This window comes from Akebia trifoliata, chromosome 6 (genome assembly GCF_017979445.1).
Source record: "Akebia trifoliata isolate Shusen 1 chromosome 6, ASM1797944v1, whole genome shotgun sequence".
NCBI lineage: Eukaryota > Viridiplantae > Streptophyta > Magnoliopsida > Ranunculales > Lardizabalaceae > Akebia > Akebia trifoliata.
The window spans coordinates 7,933,698-7,954,468 of NC_141380.1; the positions used below are offsets into that span (position 1 = coordinate 7,933,698).

Genomic DNA, 20,771 nt, shown 5'->3' on the forward strand with positions numbered 1-20,771 from the left:
AAATACCCCTAAGTTTTTAAACTCATGATATACCTCTTTGACTTAGGTTTTCTCCGATAAAGTTACCTTCAAACCTCAATAACAAGATAAGATTTTTGTAGAATTACTATCATGGATTTTTCCAAAATCAGTTATCTTCAAACTCTTTGAATAAAGAATTTTACCTATATCTCGAACCTGAATATTTGACTATTTCAATTTACAAACCTCAAGAGTGAGGTAGGGCTCCTAATAAAGAAGATAATGTGAGATTTTTTATAGAAAAATCGAGGGTTTTGTAATTATTTTTATTATAAAAATTAAGAGTTTTCTGTAAAAAAAAATTTAAGATAATGTTGAAAACTATGGATTGAAACTTGAAAATGGTGAATTTGGAGGGAAGAGAAAATTAAATGAGTCAAAGAGTACATAGATCTATAGAGATATATATGAGATACTTTTGTTATTTTCGTGAAAATCGGTATTGTAATTTTTCATAAAAACCCAAAAATGAGTTGACTATTAAATATATTATTTATAGTTTTATATTAGTAGGTGACGTGTGCAAAGTGTATTATAAAGATAAGAATTTCTGCATGATTTCTATTTCGTCTAATTATTTCAAAAGAAATTAGGTAAAGAACCTAATCATCAGTCATATCTTATCATTTAGAGTCCTGATAATTTGACACCCCCCCTCTATCATACACCCCCATCACATAATCGTAGATCATTTGCCTCGGGATGTACGAGAAAAATATTTATAATTTTATGTATCTCGAGGCAAATGATCTACAGTTTTGTAATGGGGGCGTATGTCAAAGGGAGCGTCAGAAAATCATTATTCTATCATTTAATATAATATAAAGATATTTTTTGTAATTTCAAATATTTTATGTTGTAAGATTTGATGTAATATTACCTTGATTGGCAATTTAGTAATTAATTTACAATCTTTGGATATTTCTATCTAGCAGATTTTTAAGTAATTTTGACAACTAATTTGACTCCTCAAACAATGTTATCTTGTGGTACTCCTTTTACAAGCGTGTTCAAATGCTTCCATGTTTAGCATTTTTCTTTGTTAGAATTCCTTTTCGGCAACTTCGATTAAGACTATAAAAGAAAAGAATATTACTTTGCGTATATACTCATTATAAAGTGGCAAACTATGACTTTTATTTCAAAGGAAAATTTTTGTAGAAGAAAAAGAGAGTGCCTTATAGGTTTCAACGTCTATCGTATATTTGATAAAGTGGTAGGACTCATGATTTAAAATGTCGTATCGATTGAATATTTTGGTTTGTGAAAAAATTGATACGGTATCGATTGATACATTCGATACAAATTGATATATTTCGATATATTCCGATATATTCCTGAAACATTCAATGTTTCGTATCAGTCTTGTCTTATATTGATATGTATCGACTGATGCATTTATATATTTTAAATCATGATGGGGCTCACATGACACCCTTTCATTAGTAATCATGGTTTAAAATATCGTATCAATTGAAAATTTCGATTAATAAAAAATCGATAATATCAACTAATACATTCGATACAAACCCAACACATTCTCAAAACATTCAATGCTTCGTATTAATCTTGGCTGATATCGATATATATATATCTACCGTAACATTCCAATATGAGTCGTGATTTTCTGACTCCCCCCCCTCCCTCTTACATACTCCCCCGTACTCTCTTGACGTGGCATATGCTAACCATAGATTTTCTCAAGATACACAATTGCACATTCCCATAAATATACCTAATTGTGTATCTTGAGAAAAAATCTATGATTCTACACATGACAAGTCAGGAGAGCATGAAAATGACGTTATCATCAATTAATTCATCTATTAACCAATTTAATTGATTGATCCCTTATTCAACAAAGTATTTTAATTTTTTAAAATATCAAAGAATTTGTGAAAAAACTTAGCAAATATTTATATAAACAATCAGCCATTGATCACTACAACTTGTCTACAACTTTTTTACGAGGGCACTTCTTATTTCGTAACAAGCACGTTCTTAAAATTCAAAGTCGTAAAAACTTGAACGTCTATCAAGTCAAGTCGATTTGATGACTACAAGTCTATGCTATATTAAATTATATTTACATTAAAATTTTATATCTGCTATATTTTAGAGAGATGCTATTGACACCCCAACTTTTACTTATTACATCTCAATTAAAAAATAAAGAAAATAATTGAATGATTGAGAATAAGTTAAAATAGGGGTGCCAAAACAAGCTCTCTCATTATTTTTTTGCTAGATTTCTATTTTATGATTTTCAGATTTTATATGAACATAATCACAATTGCAAATAACATTGAAATTGTTTGAACGAGTATTATAATGTTTTGTGATGTCGATAATTATTATTTGAGTCAAAGCTTTGTAATGTTTGAAAGGTGTGTTATAATCTTTAATTGGGGTGTGATAAATAATTTAAGAATGTGGGGGTGTAATAAGTGTAGGAACAAAAAATATTCCTCTCCTAGGGATTATTAAAGTTATCGAATTAAAACGTTCAGACCAATTTTAATTTGACCCCTGGTTGACCCCGCTCCACATTGCGTGGGTTGGCCACTTTGGGTGAATCCCTATTGCTCCTCTTAAGTGGTTCAACCCTTTGGCAGCCTTATTGCCCTTCTTGAGTGGCATAGTCGAACCCCCTGTTGCTCCTTTTAAGTGACTCAGCCACCTTGACCAACCCTCTATCATACACCTTAGATGGTTTGACCCCTTTGGCCGAACTTCCCTAACTATTACTCTTCTTATGTGATTCGGCCACCTAGGCCAATTGTAGACATGAGAAATTCACTAAGAAAATTTCAAAAACTAAGTTGGTTTGGAGTCGTCACCATTCTTTTTTTAGAAAAATGGTGTAAATGGTCAATCGGTTAATTATTTCGAAAAAAATTATTTTTTAAGCAATTAGTGACTCTGAGGTTTGGATAATGAACTAATCTACCGAGAGATCTAGGTAAGGGGTTTGATTAGAGGTTGGGGAAAGTGTTAGGCACCCCTCCCTCTCCACCTTAAATAATAACCTTATAAACGTGGGTATTTTGTTGAAAATAAAATAAAAAAAGTAAATTTAAAATAAATAAATAAAAAAAAACACTTTTATTCGTGTCCTTGAATGAATGGACCTTAATTTTAGCACATATCATGGGGGTCTCCTCATTGAGAGATGGAGACTCCAAAATCTTGTCTGAAAATTTACATTTTTGACATAAAAGAAAAAAAAAAAAAAAAAAAAAAAAACCTTAAAAAAGAGGGATTGAGAAGAAGGGGGGTTACATTATCCTTACTACACCCTATCGTGAAGCTTGATTTATTTTTCTTAATCTTCAATGAAGGAGTTTTGATTTCTTTGGATTTGTTTGTAGAGATGTGAGTTGAGTAATTGATGGTGTAAGGATAAAAGATTTAGAAAGATAAAGAGATATGAGAGAGAATTGAGGTAAGTAGATATTTTAGGTTGAGAGTATTTATTTTTTAACGAGAAGATGTGGTTTATATAGAGTTGGAGGATGATTTTTAAGGATAAAAGAGTTTAATCTTATAAACAAATGAAAATAACATTTGTTTTATTTTATTTTATTTTTGAATTTTCTAATTATATAATAGTATGAATGAAATTTGTCTTATGATTTTAAGAGATTGGTTGTGAGAATGACATGCGAATGATAGGCGAGATGTGGAGTAAAATAGAATAGTGAAAGGATTTAGGGAGTGATTTAAGATATGTGTTGGGAGTATGGTAGGATAAGGTGGTAGAGTGATTTGAGGAATGATTTAAGAAATGTGTTGGAAAACTGATAAGATAGAATAAGATGGGATATGGTGGTGAAATGATTCAAGGAATGTGTTGAGAGAATATTTTTAGGTTTGAATTTTATGGATTTGGGTATTGTATAATGGTTTAAGTTGGGCTGGATTTATGATTAATTTAGGTCCAATAAGTTTAGGGTTGGATTGGATTTAATTAGGTTAGGGTATGAGTAGGATTGAGTTGGGTTGAGAAATGAGGTGGTAAGAACATGATTTTTAAACTCGTCCGAGACCAAGACGTATCGCCTGAGTTAACTTGGTATCGGAGTTAAACGAGACCAACTCACAGACATTTTTTGATCGAGATTTAGGATTCATGTTCAACTTTTTCATTAATTTGTCTCATGAGATGTCTCAATCGTATCGGAAAACTCGTCCGAGACGACTCTATATCGGAGCTGAACAAGACGAGACGAGATATCGAGTTTAAAAACCATGGGTGAGGGTTTAGATTTATGGTAGAATGTGGCCCATTTTTAGCCCATAGGTCAAGCAAAAGGGCCTTAGGTTATTATTTGAAATAAAATAAACATTTTTTGAAGATTTGAGCCCTTAAGTACGTTGACAATTTTTTTATAAAAATTCATTTTTTTTTAGCCTTTTTCAAGTGGGGCACATTCAAATTAGGGTGTCTACACCATCCCTTATTACATATATTATATGAATTAATCACTTTAGCTAACCTCAATATCAAATCCTTTAATTTAAGTGATTCAATTTCATGGACAACCCCTCAAATAATCATGCAAGCCAATAGTCAATTATAGTAGACCAATCCACTCAATAACAAAAGAAGCAATCATATGAAAAACTATCCCAAGTAGCACAAGTCTTCCAGGGTAAAATATACATGGTGCCTAAAAGAGTTACGGCTATATAATTCGACTGAGCCAACTAGAGAACTGAGCAGTCATTGAGTTAAAACAATTACACATTTAAGGCCACTCCTCATAGGTTACAAGAATCATGAGTGGGTTTTGATTATCATCCAAATCATCATTGACTTTTAAATGCTAGACAACATAAGAAAGTGATTACAATTGAGTTTATTATCCTAATTAAAGGGTACACTCTATAAATAGGGATAACTCTCCTACTCAAACTCAAGACATAAACCACACAAAATTTTCTTATTATTAATTTATTCTCATTACTTTGTAATTTTCATTAAGAACTAACTTGATCGTCAGAGACTCTTGGACTGACACTGCACCAGTGTCTTTTCAAGTAAAAATTGATGGAGACAATGACTAGAAAAGAAGGTTCACCAAAAAAGATGATTAAAATATTCATTTATTGAAACTTGAAGTTCAAGGATCAAGGAATCAATTGTAATATGGATCTCAAGGAGTGGGAGATCCGAAAATTCTCCCACAATAAGTAAAAGTTGGAGTCTTAATAACAATTATCTATTTTTAGGGCATAAAAGGAGGTCGAACAGTCAAATTTGGATATATCCATATTTTTTTTTATATTGAACCAGATCTGGCTCCAACATGGATCATATGCATTAAAACCATAATCAAACAATTTTGGATTCACTAAAATCATATCCAACACAATTTGAATTCCTAGATTCAAGTAACTCTAACTTTCCCCCACCCCCTTTCATATTTTTCTTTCTTTGCTAATTAGTATATTATTGTATTTGACCGTCATAATCCTTCCTTATAAGAATCCATGTTATAGAAAAATAATAGAAAGAGATATTTGAGAAACCTAGAAATATAGTTTTCAAAACAATGTATCACTCAAATTTAGGTGGATATAGGGATGGATCCTTATCCGAGTCAGATCAAGGGACATTAAGTCACATTAGACCCTTTTCTTGATTTGGATCTACTCAAAGGATCCAACCTTACTAAATTCAATTTTTTCGATCACTTCAATTTTGAGTCAAATCCAATCCATTTTATAAGTTGTTTTTTATTTTTCAAAAAAATAAAATAAAGGTATCACATAACCAACATACTCGAGCTATTAATCTTACTTGTTGTTTCTTAGTTGACTCGGTGAATTGGTTCGAACAAGTTTCGAGAATCACTGGTGTCACAATTTTAATTGATTTGAGTCTATTAGGTCGAGTTTAAAGTTGATTCATTGAAGTTTTAAAATTATGGGTCCAATTGATTAATGAAAAATGTTTGGCACCTTACGTTTTGCCCTACATATTTTGTTTTACATGAGATTAGAAGTTTTAGAATGGACTGATTTTTGGTGGGGATGTTCTCTATGGTGAGGAGATCATTCTCACCAAAAATCAGCCCCATTCCGAAATTTCTAACCCTATGTTTATAAGTTGAATAATCAACCCACCCATGTAGGACAAAACACGTATGGCAATACATAGGGTGTCGAACATGACCCATTGATTAATTGAATAATATTTATAAATGAGTCGAAACCTCCTAACTCCTTAGAATGACTCATGAAAAAACACATGATCCCAACCCTTTAAATGGGAAATCCAATGGTTGAGATTCATCCTCAAGATAAGTATGTCTGAGATTTGTGTTATCTAGACACTCATAAATCTCAACCACTTGGATTTTGGGTTTAAAGAGTTGGGATCTCTTTACAGATATATAATTGCAACTGTCTAGGTAGCAAAAAATTGGAAATCTCCTAACTTTTGTTGGAACTTCATAGTCAGAAAATATGGTAGAGAAAAGCAGGTGGGCTCCATTCTGTACTAAGGGTTGTATCCAACTTGAAAAAACATAAAAGGGTTAGAACATAGAAGCAGGTTGCACGTGGAGTCACGTTGAGAGAGATAAAGTGGGGCGGGCTGGGTGGGTCCTGCCATTTGTTTGTCACAATTAAATAAGAGAGAACTAGCTTCTGTTAACACACCAACTTTAACTGACAACACCACCAATCCTTTTGAAATAATCACTAATTAAGATTTACTTAGACATAAACTTCGTGAAAACTCAAAATTTTGGACGGCCAAAAGCTCACAAATTTTAGAAACCAAATTTTTACGGCCCATGACCATTAAGATTTTTATTTGTCCCCCAATTTGATGGCTTAGAGCCATCAAATTTCTTTCATCCTCTTTTAATTTGATGGTTTTGATCTGTCGAAAAAAAAATGATAATGAAAATTTTGACGTCTTGGTTTGTTGAACTTTTTGAAATTCGACGTCCTTGGGCCATCAAATATAGATTTTTTTCATATTGTGATAACTCTTTTTTATTTGATAAATAAACGAGATATCCCTATGTTTTTGGACTGATGACTAAGATTGCAATCCATTATTTAGGGAAAATGTACCTCTCCCTTAGTTTGCAAAGAGATTTGTTAAAGATTGTCGAAGTTGTACTTTGAGTAATACTTCCTTTTGCTTATACAAACCATTAGAGTGATTGCCTCGAAGGGACAAAATAAACATCTTGTTGTTTCTTCACCAATTTTTGATCTCTAGTAGACCTCTCAGTAGGATTTGAACCTAGATAAAGTTCTAACCATCTGTTAGAGAAAAAAGAACGAATTGATCTTGTAGGATTCCCAAGAAATTCTTCGATTTCTTCTGGAAGCAGATGATTATTCATTTGCTTCTCACGTTCTGTGAATAGTTGGGACATTGAGGAATATCTGGAAAGGCATTTCGGGAATCGATCTGATTCTATCTCTGTTTGTTCCATGATTATCTTGAGTCATTGTTCTTTATTGAGCAAGAGTTGAGCGAGTTTCAATTGATGGGTGTTCCTCTTGACCTTACTTGTACTATAAGTGAGGATGCGAGCGGTCATGCTTATGTTAGGTTGTAATCTTCATTCTTTTTATATAGTCCGTTGGGGGTCTGTTTAAACCCCATTACCTTTTACAAAAATAAATAAATAAATGTATAAATGTGATATGTCACTTGATCGATGTCTTTTCTAGGAGAATAATGAAAATGATCTAAATAACCTCATCTTCATAAAACCCTTCGTTTTTAGTTCACCCCAAATCTCTCATCTCCAATATATTTGGTAAAATGTTACCTTATTTTCAACCTTACGTTTCTATAATCTTTAAACTAAAAAATTAATATGTAATTTTTGCAGAAGTTGAAAATGAGGTCGAATTAGTTATATATATATATAAAATCCCATGGTTGAAAAGTTTGAAGACAATGGGTTTTAAAGAGTTAGCAAATGATGGCATCTAGGTCATTTTTTGTTTGTCTCGTTGAGAAGACCAAGGTCATGGATATGTCATTGGTTTGAAAACGTTGGGATATGTAAGATACATCCATAATCCAAAATTAAGTTTCTTCCATCATCTTCACAATGAGGTATATATACCTGACTCAGATATCTATTTGAAATTTGTGTACGTTACAGATATCCTTTAAAAATTGGATAAATAGTCGGATATGGATATCCTTTGCAAAGGTGGGTAAAAAATTGGATACAGATATCCAGATATTGACTTGGATAAGGATACAGATATAAGCTTCATCCAACCCACACCCGACCCAATGCCAGCACTATTGATCAGGGATGAAGACCAAAATTTGCATTTGAAAGGGGTGCCCTAGTTTTGAAATTTTTTTTTTTTTTTTTTGGGTGGGGTGGTTGTTTATAAATTTCCCTATATATTTATATATGGACTGATATATAAGGTTAAAGTGGGGTTAGGTAGACCCCCAACCAGGAAGAACAAAGAAATTACACCCTTTCATAATTCATAATAGTGTCCGCAGGCCTCCTTATAAACAATGATCCTGAGATCACTAGGGAGATCTTGAGGGTCCAGAACAACACTACCTGGAGCGCTTAAAAGCATGCTAGGAAGTCAACAGCTTGGTTAGTCTCTCTAAAGTAGAAGGAGAAGGAGAAGAGATCCTAAGGAATTGGGTTGCTTTCTGTTTAATGGCTCTAATTAGTTGTTCTTCTCTCCAAGGCACTCTACTCACCCCATTGATGCACTCAATGCTCACTTTAGTGTCTGTTCTAACTGGTAGAGATTTGATGTTTAGAGTGGCTGACAAAGACAACCCCTTTAGCATTGCTTGTAGCTTGTGGAAAAGAACTGAAATCCCTTGGGTGCATTCAGCTAAAGCTCTTATTGTACTTCCTTGGCTGTCCTGAATAATGCCTCCTTCCCCTCCAAAATTGCCTCTACAGCATCCATTTGAATTGAGAACATAAGATCTTTGTGGAGATTTGTTGGACTTTGTGGAGCCTAGTTATATTTGATCCGGTTGATTGTAACCCATTGTGAATCATGTGTGTGTAGTATATAGAAACCGTTTTTGGTGATTAGGGTTTTTTTTTTAAAGATTTTTGGTTGTCGTTTTTGGGACTTAAGCTGCACTTTGTAATTTTTCTCGAAAATAGTGAAATCTTTGCAATTCCGTGGATGTATTGTCGAATCACGTAAATACTGTCTTGTACGTGTGATTGCTTTCTTTTCGACGTGTGTTTTTTTCTCTATTTTCATTTCTTACAGGTTGGGAATTTCGGGTTGAATTCCTTACAGAGGCTTGATCCAAGAGCATCTAACATGCAACCTTATCTCGAACAAGGGATTAAGGTTCCAGGAGTTCATGAAGGTTCTATTAGAGGCATTGTCTTCTGTAGTAGCTTCCATACTTCGAACCCTGAGTTGACCATCGCCAACTATGAAACTCTCTAGTAATTCTGGAGGTAGGAAGTTGTTCTTGAACACTATTATGCATCTTTTGAGCCACATATGATGGATGAAAGCATTGAAGGTTAGCCTTTTTAACTATGGAGCTCAAAAAGTTACCCCTAGTGTTGTTGCATAGTCACTTAACCTCTACATTCCATTCTCTAATTGAATGGCTGGTGTTGCATCTTCTAAGCAGCTTCTACCACAACCCATAGTAGAAATCACATCCCAGGAAAATGTGCTCTTCGTTTTCTGGTTCCTTTTTGCAAAAGTGGCAGTTGGATTGCTATTATATGCCCCTGGCCATTAACTGTCCTGCGTTTGGGGCCCTTTACTTAGGCCAAGCCAGGATGTCGCGTTATGTCTTTTGACTTTGTTGGGGAACCAGACAAGTCTGTACCAATTGACTTGAGGGATGGGTTGTTGAAAGGCTTTGTAGGCTGATTTTAAGGAGAAGTTACTTGTGGATTCTGGTTTCCATATCACCTTGTCTGTTTCATTGTCCTCCAGGCCAAGAGATCTAATTTGGTCCCTCATTCTCTATGGAGCCTTAAGTCATAGCTTGCCTCTTGCTTAGGCATACCCTCAGGGTTGCATAAAATTCTATCTCATTTGGAACACACACATCCTAGTTTTCATTAGTTTTTTATTTTTATTTTATTTTATTTTATTTTTATCATGTATCCCTGTATTTTCAAATTGATGATATAGTCCCTTGACGGTGGACTTTTAATAGAAACTAAAATAAAATGATAAAAAAAATACCCTTCTAATTGATTGTTGTCGAAAATACTTGATTTTCTCAAAAATCTCATTTTCAATATTGGGTTTGGGTGAGTTGATTTTTTTTCAGAGTTTCCACTATTGTTTTCCGTTCTAATCAATGAGAAAATAAACGAAGCTTTTAACCTAGATGATTTTGCCAAATAAATCAAGGATTGAAGAGACATACATATTACATACATGTAAAAAATGGAATCGCACCCTCACTCATCATGTGTAACCTCGAGATCCTTAGTAGGAGAGGTGAAATGGGAGGGAGCACGGAAGTCGATTCCCATGACATGAAAAACATATTATTTGAGAACTTAAATATTGATGTCATCATATTCCAGACCTATGTTATCCAATTTGTTTGTACTAGTCTAAACCACAAACCAGTAGGAAACAAACTAGTTCCCCGTACGGTTCATAAAATTAAACGAATCACAAACCCTTCGGATTTTGATTGGGTTCGGTGAATCAAATTGTTTAGCTCAACAAACAAAACAATTTTTTAATTAGTTTGATGAACAAAACCAATTTATTGTGTTTTTTCATTATTTATATTTAGAATTTGAATTATTATATTAATTTATTTCTATTTAACTTATAAAATTTTAACATTAAGCTTACGAACCGAGTTAGGGAACCAAAACAAATCGAGCTAGCAAACTGATTTAGAGAACCAAAGTGAACCAAGAAACAATTATCTCTACCTATCCCTATGAGCCAGGTTCATTCAAGAGTGGTGAACCACGAATCCGAATTCAAACCGAGCGAATTGTTGAACAAGGTAACATACCTCCGGAAATTGTCCGTTCAGCTGTAGTAGTATCCATAGGGCTGGGGGGGATGATTTCATCAATTTGCAAATGCAGGGAAGTATCTCAATTATTCATAAAAAAAATGTAGAGTGTTAAATATCCAAATTACCCAAGGATACGTAGGAACAACCAAATATCTAAGATGAGGCTTGGCCCGGCCCACAAATTGACCCAAATTAGACTAACTTGGCTAGTGATAAATCGGATTTGGATCTGGTGTTATTTAATCTGGCCCAGTCTGATTATTACAAACCCGCTTGAATTAGGTTTTCAGTTTGGAATAATACCGATCCATTTAAGGGTCAACCTGACCCGTCCCTTGACCCGAGTATTCCTATCTCATTGCGTACCATGGTTTTTAAACTCGGTATTACGTTCTCGTCTCGTTAGCTCTGATATCGAGTTGACTTAGACGATACGTCTCGTCTCGTTCAACATTGAGATAATGATTTTTAATTATTTAAAAAATCTAAAACAATTTAGAAATAATTCCTATAACAAAATGAATCAAAAATAAATAAATAAAAATAAAAATAAAATCGATTTGGAAGTGAAAAGAATTAAGAGTTGAGACTTTAACTCGTTTGTATTGATTAATTCGGACAAGATTTTCAAAATCTCGTTTAACTCATGAGTCAAATCATTACTGCGCTTTCTCATTCGTATCGCCCAAGATAATCAAAAATATCGTCTAAGACAACTCGTTTATCTTAGGATACACAGTTGTCTCATAACACTTTATAAGTTGGTCTTATTGGGCTCGGATACCGAGTTAACTCGGACGATACGTCTCGGTGTCGGACGAGTTGAAAAACCATGTCTAGTACACAAGCAGTGACTTGGAACTTTTATAACCAAGTAAGGGTGAAAAACTGCTTCATCATTCTTGATGCAGCCTAACAATCACAACCGTTTAATTAGTTCTTAATCTCTTCGATATCGTTTATGGCCCACCCTAATAGATAGATTTAACGATTGAGATTTAGTTAACAAGATGAAGCTCCATCATTTATTCCCCTACATAACGCTGTCACGTTTTTGCTGTTCTTTCTTAGAATTTTCATCTTTATAATGGTTTGTCTGATCGAAGCGCGGAGAAGAAAAGTTTGGGTTTCAGGAGAATTTTGGGATGATCTGCAATTACATCTCCTGATCGATTGCGAGTTTTGAGAGCTCGAGTTGAAGGTTCTGTTGTTCTTCAATTTCATCTTTTGTTGAAATTTTCTCGTTCTCTGTGTCTGATTCGAAGATTTTTGAAGAATTTAGAGATTTAAGGCTTCAATTAAGTTTCTAGGGTTTCTCTGTAACTTATAATCTCACCAATCTCACGTTGTTAATTAAGAATTCCTGATTAGAGATTGGCTTTCTGAAGTTTAGGGTTTTTAGTTTGATTGGTATTTGTGGCGTTTGCTTTTTAATATAATTAGGTGGAATTCGAAATTGTATTAAAATTTAGGATTTTTAGTTTGATTGGAGAATTCATAAATTGAATAAGACTGAAAGAGATTGGGATTTCTAAAATTTAGGGTTTTTAGTTTGATTGATTTTCTTGGCGTTTGCTATTTTTTATGTAAATCTCGGTAGAATCTGAAGATGTATAGTAATTTCAAGGAGCAAGCAATAGAGTTCGTAAAGCAGGCAGTTAAGGAAGATAATGCGGGGAATTATAGCAAGGCTTTCCCCCTTTATATGAACGCTTTAGAGTACTTCAAGACCCATTTGAAGTATGAGAAAAATCCGAAGATTAAAGAAGCAATAACTCAGAAATTTACAGAGTACTTGAGACGTGCGGAGGAGATCCGGGCTGTTCTTGATGATGGAGGATCTGGCCCTGCTTCCAATGGTGATGCTGCTGTAGCCACACGGCCTAAGACGAAGCCTAAGAATGGGGAAGCGGGAGATGGGGAGGATCCGGAGCAAACTAAGCTGAGGGCGGGCCTTCACTCGGCTATAATTAGGGAGAAACCGAATGTCAAGTGGAATGATGTGGCTGGACTCGAGAGTGCCAAACAGGCCCTGCAGGAGGCAGTTATCTTACCAGTCAAATTCCCACAGTTTTTTACTGGTTAGTTCTATCTTCAAATCGATCCCCAATTTAGTTTGTGGTTTCATTTTTATTTGATGCTTAGCCATGCTTAGGATTTTTTTTTAATTAAGTATTATTTTCTTCTAATTTGTAAGGATGTTTGGTCTTCGCTTTTAGAATTAGTAAACTTGACAAAGGAAACAAAAACTCAGTATTTGTATTGCACTGGAAGTTGTTAGGGAATAGTATTGATGTAAATGGGAACAGAGAGTGGTGATGTTCTTTAAGAAATGGTTGCAGAATTTTTAATTGCAGGTATAGTCTAATTAGCAAACTTTTGTGAAAAATAAATAAAAGTGTTGTTAGCAATGCTAGGTAAGGGAATTTAGAAATGGGCATATGATCTGATCTGATTTTATTCTTTGCCCCAATAAAACCAAAGTAGGTTGAAGAGTTCCCTGGTATATGAATATGGGAATGCAGGGAATCGATAGCTACATTTCTAATAACTAGAGGAGTCTTTGTCAATTAATCAATCCAAAGTTGTGTAAAATGTTTTCTTTTTCTTTTTTCCAATATAAGATTTTGTTTGATTGAACAAAGGTAAGATTACATATATAAGTGGGCCTAAGAGGTTGAGGTGGTGACTTATCTAGGCCATAATAAGACAAGTCTTCTATTATTGAAAGTGACTTCATCTCTCTAAATAAGGGCCACCTCAAGAATATAAGAGCTGTAATGAAAATAACAATATTTTGCATATCCTCCCCCATGAATACTATTTGATCTCTTTTCTTCCATACCCCCCTAATACACTACAAAGAGAAGCATCCTTCAGAGAAGTTTCCCTTTTGGAAAAATGGTAGTTATGTACGAACCCTGATAAAACCATATAAAAAATCTGAACAAAGTTGCCTTTAAAAAAAAATTCTGAACAAAGTCTAACTAACACCAAATTAAACACAAAAAACTCCAAACATAATGAGCTAAATTACAAAATAGATGGATCGGAGATTTGCCACCGGCTTTACACACGAAGCAGCCAATGATGACTTTCCTTTTACTTCTCGACCGATCAATCATAAGGATTTTACCTAGAAAAGTTGTTTGACCAATGATGGTAATCTTACATGGGATGGGATTCAAGAAGGGAGGACTCTTAATATTTTTTCAAAGCCTTATCAATACATCTTATTGAGAAAGTGTCTTCTCTACTCCAATCCTATCACTTTTTTCATTCGATGAAGAAGTACCTAGGGATTTGAAGATGTTATCAATGAGATGAAACCTGAAATATATCTCCTAATCTCATATTTTCCCTAAATCAAAGATTTCAAGACAATCCTCCCTTTCCAGACAACAAAGGCGCATCATGGACAAATTTTTTTTTAGAAGTATAAATTTTATTAATAACAACTAAACAAAGACCGAGATGGCCCATTTTACAAGAAAAACAAAGAAAAGATAACAGAAAAAAAAGCAACACAAACAAGTGAGGAGCCCACAAACGAGTTACAGATTATCGAGAGAATCCCACTTAAATACAAACTCCTCAAAGAAGATCCCTGCAAAATTCTTGCTCAGTTTGCTCCAAAAAAATCAAGCCCAAAATCTCCATAATCATCTCATGAGGGGTCATCTCCTTTTTCTGAAACATCCTTCTATTCCTCTCTTTCCAATGTCCTCAACACACGGAAAATGGGAGAATAGCCCATAAGTGCCTCTTACTGTTGCAGAAAACATTCTAAGTCCACCCCAAGAATATAAACAAAACCTCCCCCAAGAAAACCCAATCCAATTGGAAGAGAGAAAGGAAATGAGACTAGATACGAGTTGAGAAAGGACAATGAATAAGAATGTGATTCCCTGACTTTTTTGCAAAGAACACAAAAATTTGGTGTTGAAAAATCCCATTTTATCAAATTGTCAAGATTGAGGATTTTCTCAAGGAAAGTTGTCCAAATGAATAAGGCGATCTGGGAAGGGACAAGAGGAGACCACACTACAGCTTCCGGAATTCGCATAATAAAAGAGGGTAAAGAGAGCTTTATGAAAAGCTCTTCCAATTTGAATATTGATATAGTGGTTGAGAAGACCAACTAAAATTTACAATTTACAACTATAGATTCAAGAGAAAGGAAGAACAAACCTAATCCCATCTCGTCACTAAATCATCGAAAAAAACTCCCCTAAATTCATTAAACGCCTTGCACCAAAAGAAAATACAAGCAAGGGTCGTCAAGTTTACCATTGATGCATCGCTTCCTTTATCTTCAAACACCTAAATATTTTTTTGCCTACAACTTGATGCCTTTCCACATGCGACAAGCATATGAATTTTTCATAAAGCCATTGTCCCAATCGAAATTGGTACACATACTTTGACGCAATGATCCTCCGCCAAAGAATCAAGGATTTCTTTTTTTAACAAGTACATGCTAAGAATCAATGATTTCTTAGGAATGCAGATAGTCTCCCAATTCACCAAATGGCGTTTGAGCCATTGTCATTGTCACAACAAAGAAAATCTTTGATAATTCTTTGTAATAGGGATTGCAAAGGTATACAAATAATAAAACGTGAAGCTGGATAAAGTGATCTTAATTAAAGCTAGTTTCCACCTTTGGATAGGTATTCTCCATCCAATCCTCTCCATCAAAGAGATTTCGATTTGTGTTTATCACCTAAGGGTAGACCCAGAAGTGGGAGGAACAAAGTTAATGCCACTAGCCAAAATTTTAATTAACCTATCAAGATTGCTAACTTACGACATATAAGTTTTCCTTTTTTGGGGATTAATATTGAGCCCAAAAGTAGTCTCGAACACTACATGCTGAACCTTTCACATTAGGTGGCCAAGAAGCATCATGTTAATAAATTAAGCATAGCATGTATGCGATTGTTGAGTGAAAAGACTAGGAAAGATAAAATTAGAAGATCACATTTGATATTTCACCTTTAGTTGCCCTTCCTATTCCTCTCCTCTAAAGTCAGGGATCTCCTTCCTCTTTGTTATTAATCAAAGTGATGTCTTACATAATGGATATATTCTTCAAATCTCTTCTCATAAATTCCTCACATTTTTACACTGCAATTTACTCCTTGAGCATTTTGAATTTACTATGAAAAACCAATCCATCTATGCCCTAAAAAAAAATCATTTTTTCTTCTAAAATTGCCTCTTAAAGTTAGAGATATGAAGCCAAATATTTCAAATCTAAATGGGGAGAGTTTCTTGCATCTATCACCACAATCAGGATTGAGGGAGTATGGTCTGAGGCCAGGTTGGCCAGCTTAGGGATAAGCATTTGATTAACATTCCCAAATGATCTTCCCATTCCTATCAATCAAGACTTTTTTCCCATCTGAAAATAATAGGACTTTCCAGATTAATAGATCAAGAGTAAGTGGCTCCTCCCAAACATGATCAATTAGAAGATTTGTTTTGATCAACTCCACTGCCACTGTTATTCTTGTGAAAAATTTATAGCTTTAAAATCTCAAGTAGATCTTTGATATTATCCAATACTTCCTACAACTGGTCACTATGCAATTTTTATGGGGGAGCATAACCCCCCCACCCAAAAAAAAAAAAAAAAAGAAGCGCCCACCAAAGTTGCTCCTTCTTATTTTTGTACACATTCAATACTCCAATTGTATCAATCACCTCAATAATATTTTTTTAAGACAAATGATCACCACAACACCAATTTACTAATTTCAAGACATTTAGTCCACCAAAAATCTCTTTTGGCCCAAAATTCTTGTATGATACCTTCGTTATATTATCTTGTTATGGAATTCTGAAGAATAATATTATTTATACTCCAGGATTTGAGGATCTACTAAGGCTCTTCATAATTGTTATCTTTTCTCTACACATTAGGCACCTAAACATAAAAGAAAATTGAATAAGGGGTGTAGGGAAAAAATGCTTACTGCCAGCCTAGAAAAGTTAGTGTTTGAAGTATATTATTGTATTGTGCTTGATACTATTAATGGATAAAGAAAAGGAAACTCAGGATTTTTTCTTTTATTTTATTTTTTCCAATCTCCTTGTTGTCCTTGTTTAACGCCTTTATTCTGAACATTTGTTTGGATTGGAGATGTCAAGTAATACTTTGATGTCATCATGTAGTTAAAATTCTCACTAAATTTTTTATTTTAATTGTCATAATTAAAATTTTCACTTGATTTCTTTCCTCTTTTAGGAAAGAGACAGCCATGGAGAGCTTTCCTTTTATATGGTCCACCTGGAACTGGGAAATCATACTTAGCCAAGGCTGTGGCAACAGAAGCAGATTCAACCTTTTTCAGGCAATTATTCATCATTGCTAACTAACTTAATTCTTAAATATAGTTTAAACTACCATTTGACATTTCATAATGGCTTTCACTTTGGCATCGATCAACTTATGTCCAAAATACCTTAAGGTTTAAGATCTAATTTTCTATTCACTTTTGCCTCAGTTTGTGGAGCATACTTGCAAGTACTATTAGTGTTGTATGTTACAAATGCGATATTATAAAGTGGGAATTGGGATTGTGAGGGTAGTTTCATTTGAAAGTTGTATCATGATTCTTCATTCATGAAAAAACATTATAGGTTCAGCTACGTTTTATGTGACCTTTTGTAGTCGCAGTTACTGGAGGTACCTTTGGTTCTCGCTTTGGAGTTTCGCTGTTTCATTTATTTCCCTATGGGAACCAATGGGTTTCTTTTTGTTATTAATTTTGCAGAACTGTAAATTTTGTACTTGTCACAAAAAATTGATAACATTTAAGCTGAAGCTATGGGTTAAACTCTATATTTTCCTATAGTTAGGCAATCTATGATTTACTCGGGCTTTTAGTCTTTTTTGGAGAAAGCAATTCCTAGAATACAAAAGGAGATTTTCTTTTTTGAAGAGTTTGTTTTTATATGGGAGTTGTTATGTTCTACTTTGTTTCTTTTTTCTTTTTTTCGTGGTTACCTTGACTACTGTTGTAATCGTTTTTTTCATCAATAAATTTTTACTTATTAAAAAAAATCTATGATCTACTTGCAGAAAAGCATTTGTTTTTAGTTATTTGAGAACATAATTTATTTATCTTCTTGTCATTGTATGCGTTTTGTTTGATGATCATCTTCGAGTATGCATAACCAGGAGTCTCCACTTTTTAATGTTTGTATTAGGCTCTGGAATTTTGTGTAGAACACATGGACATCAACTCTTTAAAAAAAAAAAAAAAGGCTCATAGACATCAACTCTGTTCTTCCATTTGCTGATGCAATAACCCATGCCAATATCCCACCACTGATTCATATTCCTAGGTATGTAAATATTATCTGAATATGTATAGTGCTGTTACATCTGTAGAGATGGTCATCTTCTAATAAACATAATATCCGTAACTTTAGCTATGGTCCATTTTTTTAGTATTTTGATTGGATTCTATCATGGTTGACTTGTACGTGTATGTGGACATGCATTAACAAACGTCAATTTTTTTTTTTTGCAGTGTTTCTTCATCCGATCTGGTCTCAAAATGGATGGGTGAAAGTGAAAAGCTAGTTTCAAACCTTTTTGAAATGGCACGTGAAAGTGCTCCTTCCATTATCTTCGTTGATGAAATAGATTCCTTATGTGGCCAGCGTGGGGAGGGAAATGAGAGTGAAGCTTCTCGACGGATCAAAACTGAACTTCTTGTACAGATGCAGGTATTTGTGGCATCGAAGGCGGCACCTTATTCAGCTTTCTTTGCCTTTCTAACTGACCTGCTGATTACAAACTGATTTCCTTACTATTTATAAGATCTACATTCTGTATTGTATGGCTTCAGTTTCATCTCTTAAGTGCTTTTTTTGTGTGTAAATGAGAAGAAAATATTTCTGGAGAACTTTCTGGATTTATCTTAGAATTGAACAGAAAATTTTGATTATTTATATATGAGATTCGCCACCAGCTTAAGCATATATTACCGAATGATTTAGCTATCTAATTTGCAATTGATCAGCCGACTTCGTGGTTGGCTTGTGATATTTCATATTTGATTGATCATCCATTCCCTTGTGATGGCAAAAGAACCATTGCAATTGAACTAGGATTACAATGGATAGTGCTTCGTCTAGATAGTAAATTGTTGAACATGAAGGCCTTTGTGAAGCTGATCAAATTTCATTGTCACACACGAGTCCACCCTGTTTATTTATTCATTAAACTTAAATTTGAGGAAATTTCACAAGAACAAAGATCAGTTTTTGATTCCTTACTATTTTGTCAGTCCCAAACTTGAACTTGGACCCTTCTTTCCAACATTTCAGGGTGTAGGACACAACGATGAGAAAGTTCTTGTTCTTGCCGCGACAAATACTCCCTATGCTCTGGATCAGGTAAGAAAATTTTGAATAAAAGCATGTACATCTAAGTTATTAGTTTATCTGTATCATATTGCTATGGCTAACAGACAAAGGATGACAGGCCATCCGCCGACGATTTGACAAGCGGATCTACATTCCTCTCCCTGATTTGAAGGCTAGGCAGCACATGTTCAAGGTACCTTGCTTTGTTTGCATTACTTTCTCCATTAAAATCATAATCATCTATGCCTTATCCCAGATTTGGAGTTGTCAACATGAATTCTGTTTCACCATTCAGTCCATTAAAATATGGGTAATTGTAACATTGATCTTTTTAGTTGCCTCCGTCATTGAACTTGATGGTTTTGAGCAGGTTCATCTTGGAGATACCCCTCACAACTTGACTGAAAGTGACTTTGAGACCTTGGCACGCAAGACAGAAGGTTTCTCTGGTTCGGATATTGCTGTTTGTGTACGTGAACATACTTTAATAGATTATTTTCATTCATTCACTTCAATGTTTTGGTGCTGTTGTACATCTTTTCCCGAGTGATGCTGTTTGAGATTAGATTGGTATTACACTCCTTGGATCTTTGACAGGTAAAAGACGTGCTCTTCGAACCCGTTCGCAAAACTCAAGATGCAATGTTTTTCATTAAGACATCTAATGACACGTGGGTGCCGTGTGGACCAAAGCAACCTGGAGCTGTTCAAATTACTATGCAAGATCTTGCAGCCAAAGGCCTTGCCTCAAAGGTATGACAGATGGGATCAGATAGATTCTTGGGGAACATAGCCTCTGTTGGGTATTTGTTCTCTTTTATTCATTTTTCAAATTAAGACGTGATTGAAGGCTTTTCAATTGCAATTACTTGTATGCGCAGATCCATCCACCACCAATCGCAAGAATTGATTTTGATAAAGTACTTGCAAGACAGAGACCAACTGTGAGCAAAGCTGACCTTGAGGTGCACGAGAGATTCACGAAAGAGTTTGGGGAGGAGGGTTGATGGAATGGAATTGGAACACGAGACTCCCTGACTGTGTGGAGGGGTGCAATATGTATTTTTTTTCTGTTACATGTATTTTTTTCTGTTAATGTGGACTGGAGAAATTTATCCATCTTTGTAGCTTCTTGAAGTCTAAGGGTACATAAAATTTGCCTCTGTATGATGGATGAACATTTGGTGTTTCGATACTTCGATAACGTTGCTTGTTTCAATCAGGGGAGAAGCTGAGTCCTGAAACAACCACTGCACAAGTAATTGTTTTTTGTTGATGATTATAGATAATGCTGTAAACAAATGTGCTGTACCCAATACCACCTGCATGCATTCATTGCTACCCTTTGATGGAT

At 34.4% G+C, this 20,771-nt stretch overlaps 1 protein-coding gene across 1 annotated transcript; it reads left to right on the top strand.

Moving 5' to 3' along the window:
* Positions 1-12,058: 12,058 nt before the first annotated feature.
* Positions 12,059-20,639, top strand: LOC147400031 (protein SUPPRESSOR OF K(+) TRANSPORT GROWTH DEFECT 1). Its single transcript, XM_086445645.1, has 8 exons — positions 12,059-13,113; positions 17,286-17,391; positions 18,577-18,775; positions 19,379-19,447; positions 19,536-19,610; positions 19,788-19,886; positions 20,015-20,170; positions 20,299-20,639. The coding sequence occupies exons 1-8, from the start codon at positions 12,642-12,644 to the stop codon at positions 20,422-20,424; spliced, it is 1,302 nt and encodes a 433-aa protein (XP_086301771.1). The 5' UTR covers positions 12,059-12,641; the 3' UTR covers positions 20,425-20,639.
* Positions 20,640-20,771: the final 132 nt, after the last annotated feature.

Excerpts from the sequence above, each read along its gene's own strand:
- LOC147400031 (XM_086445645.1), top strand. The coding sequence starts at position 12,642 with ATGTATAGTAATTTCAAGGAGCAAGCAATAGAGTTCGTAAAGCAGGCA. Across the intron at positions 18,776-19,378 it reads AACTTCTTGTACAGATGCAG|GGTGTAGGACACAACGATGA; the intron begins GTATTTGTGGCA and ends CCAACATTTCAG. Across the intron at positions 20,171-20,298 it reads CCAAAGGCCTTGCCTCAAAG|ATCCATCCACCACCAATCGC; the intron begins GTATGACAGATG and ends TTGTATGCGCAG.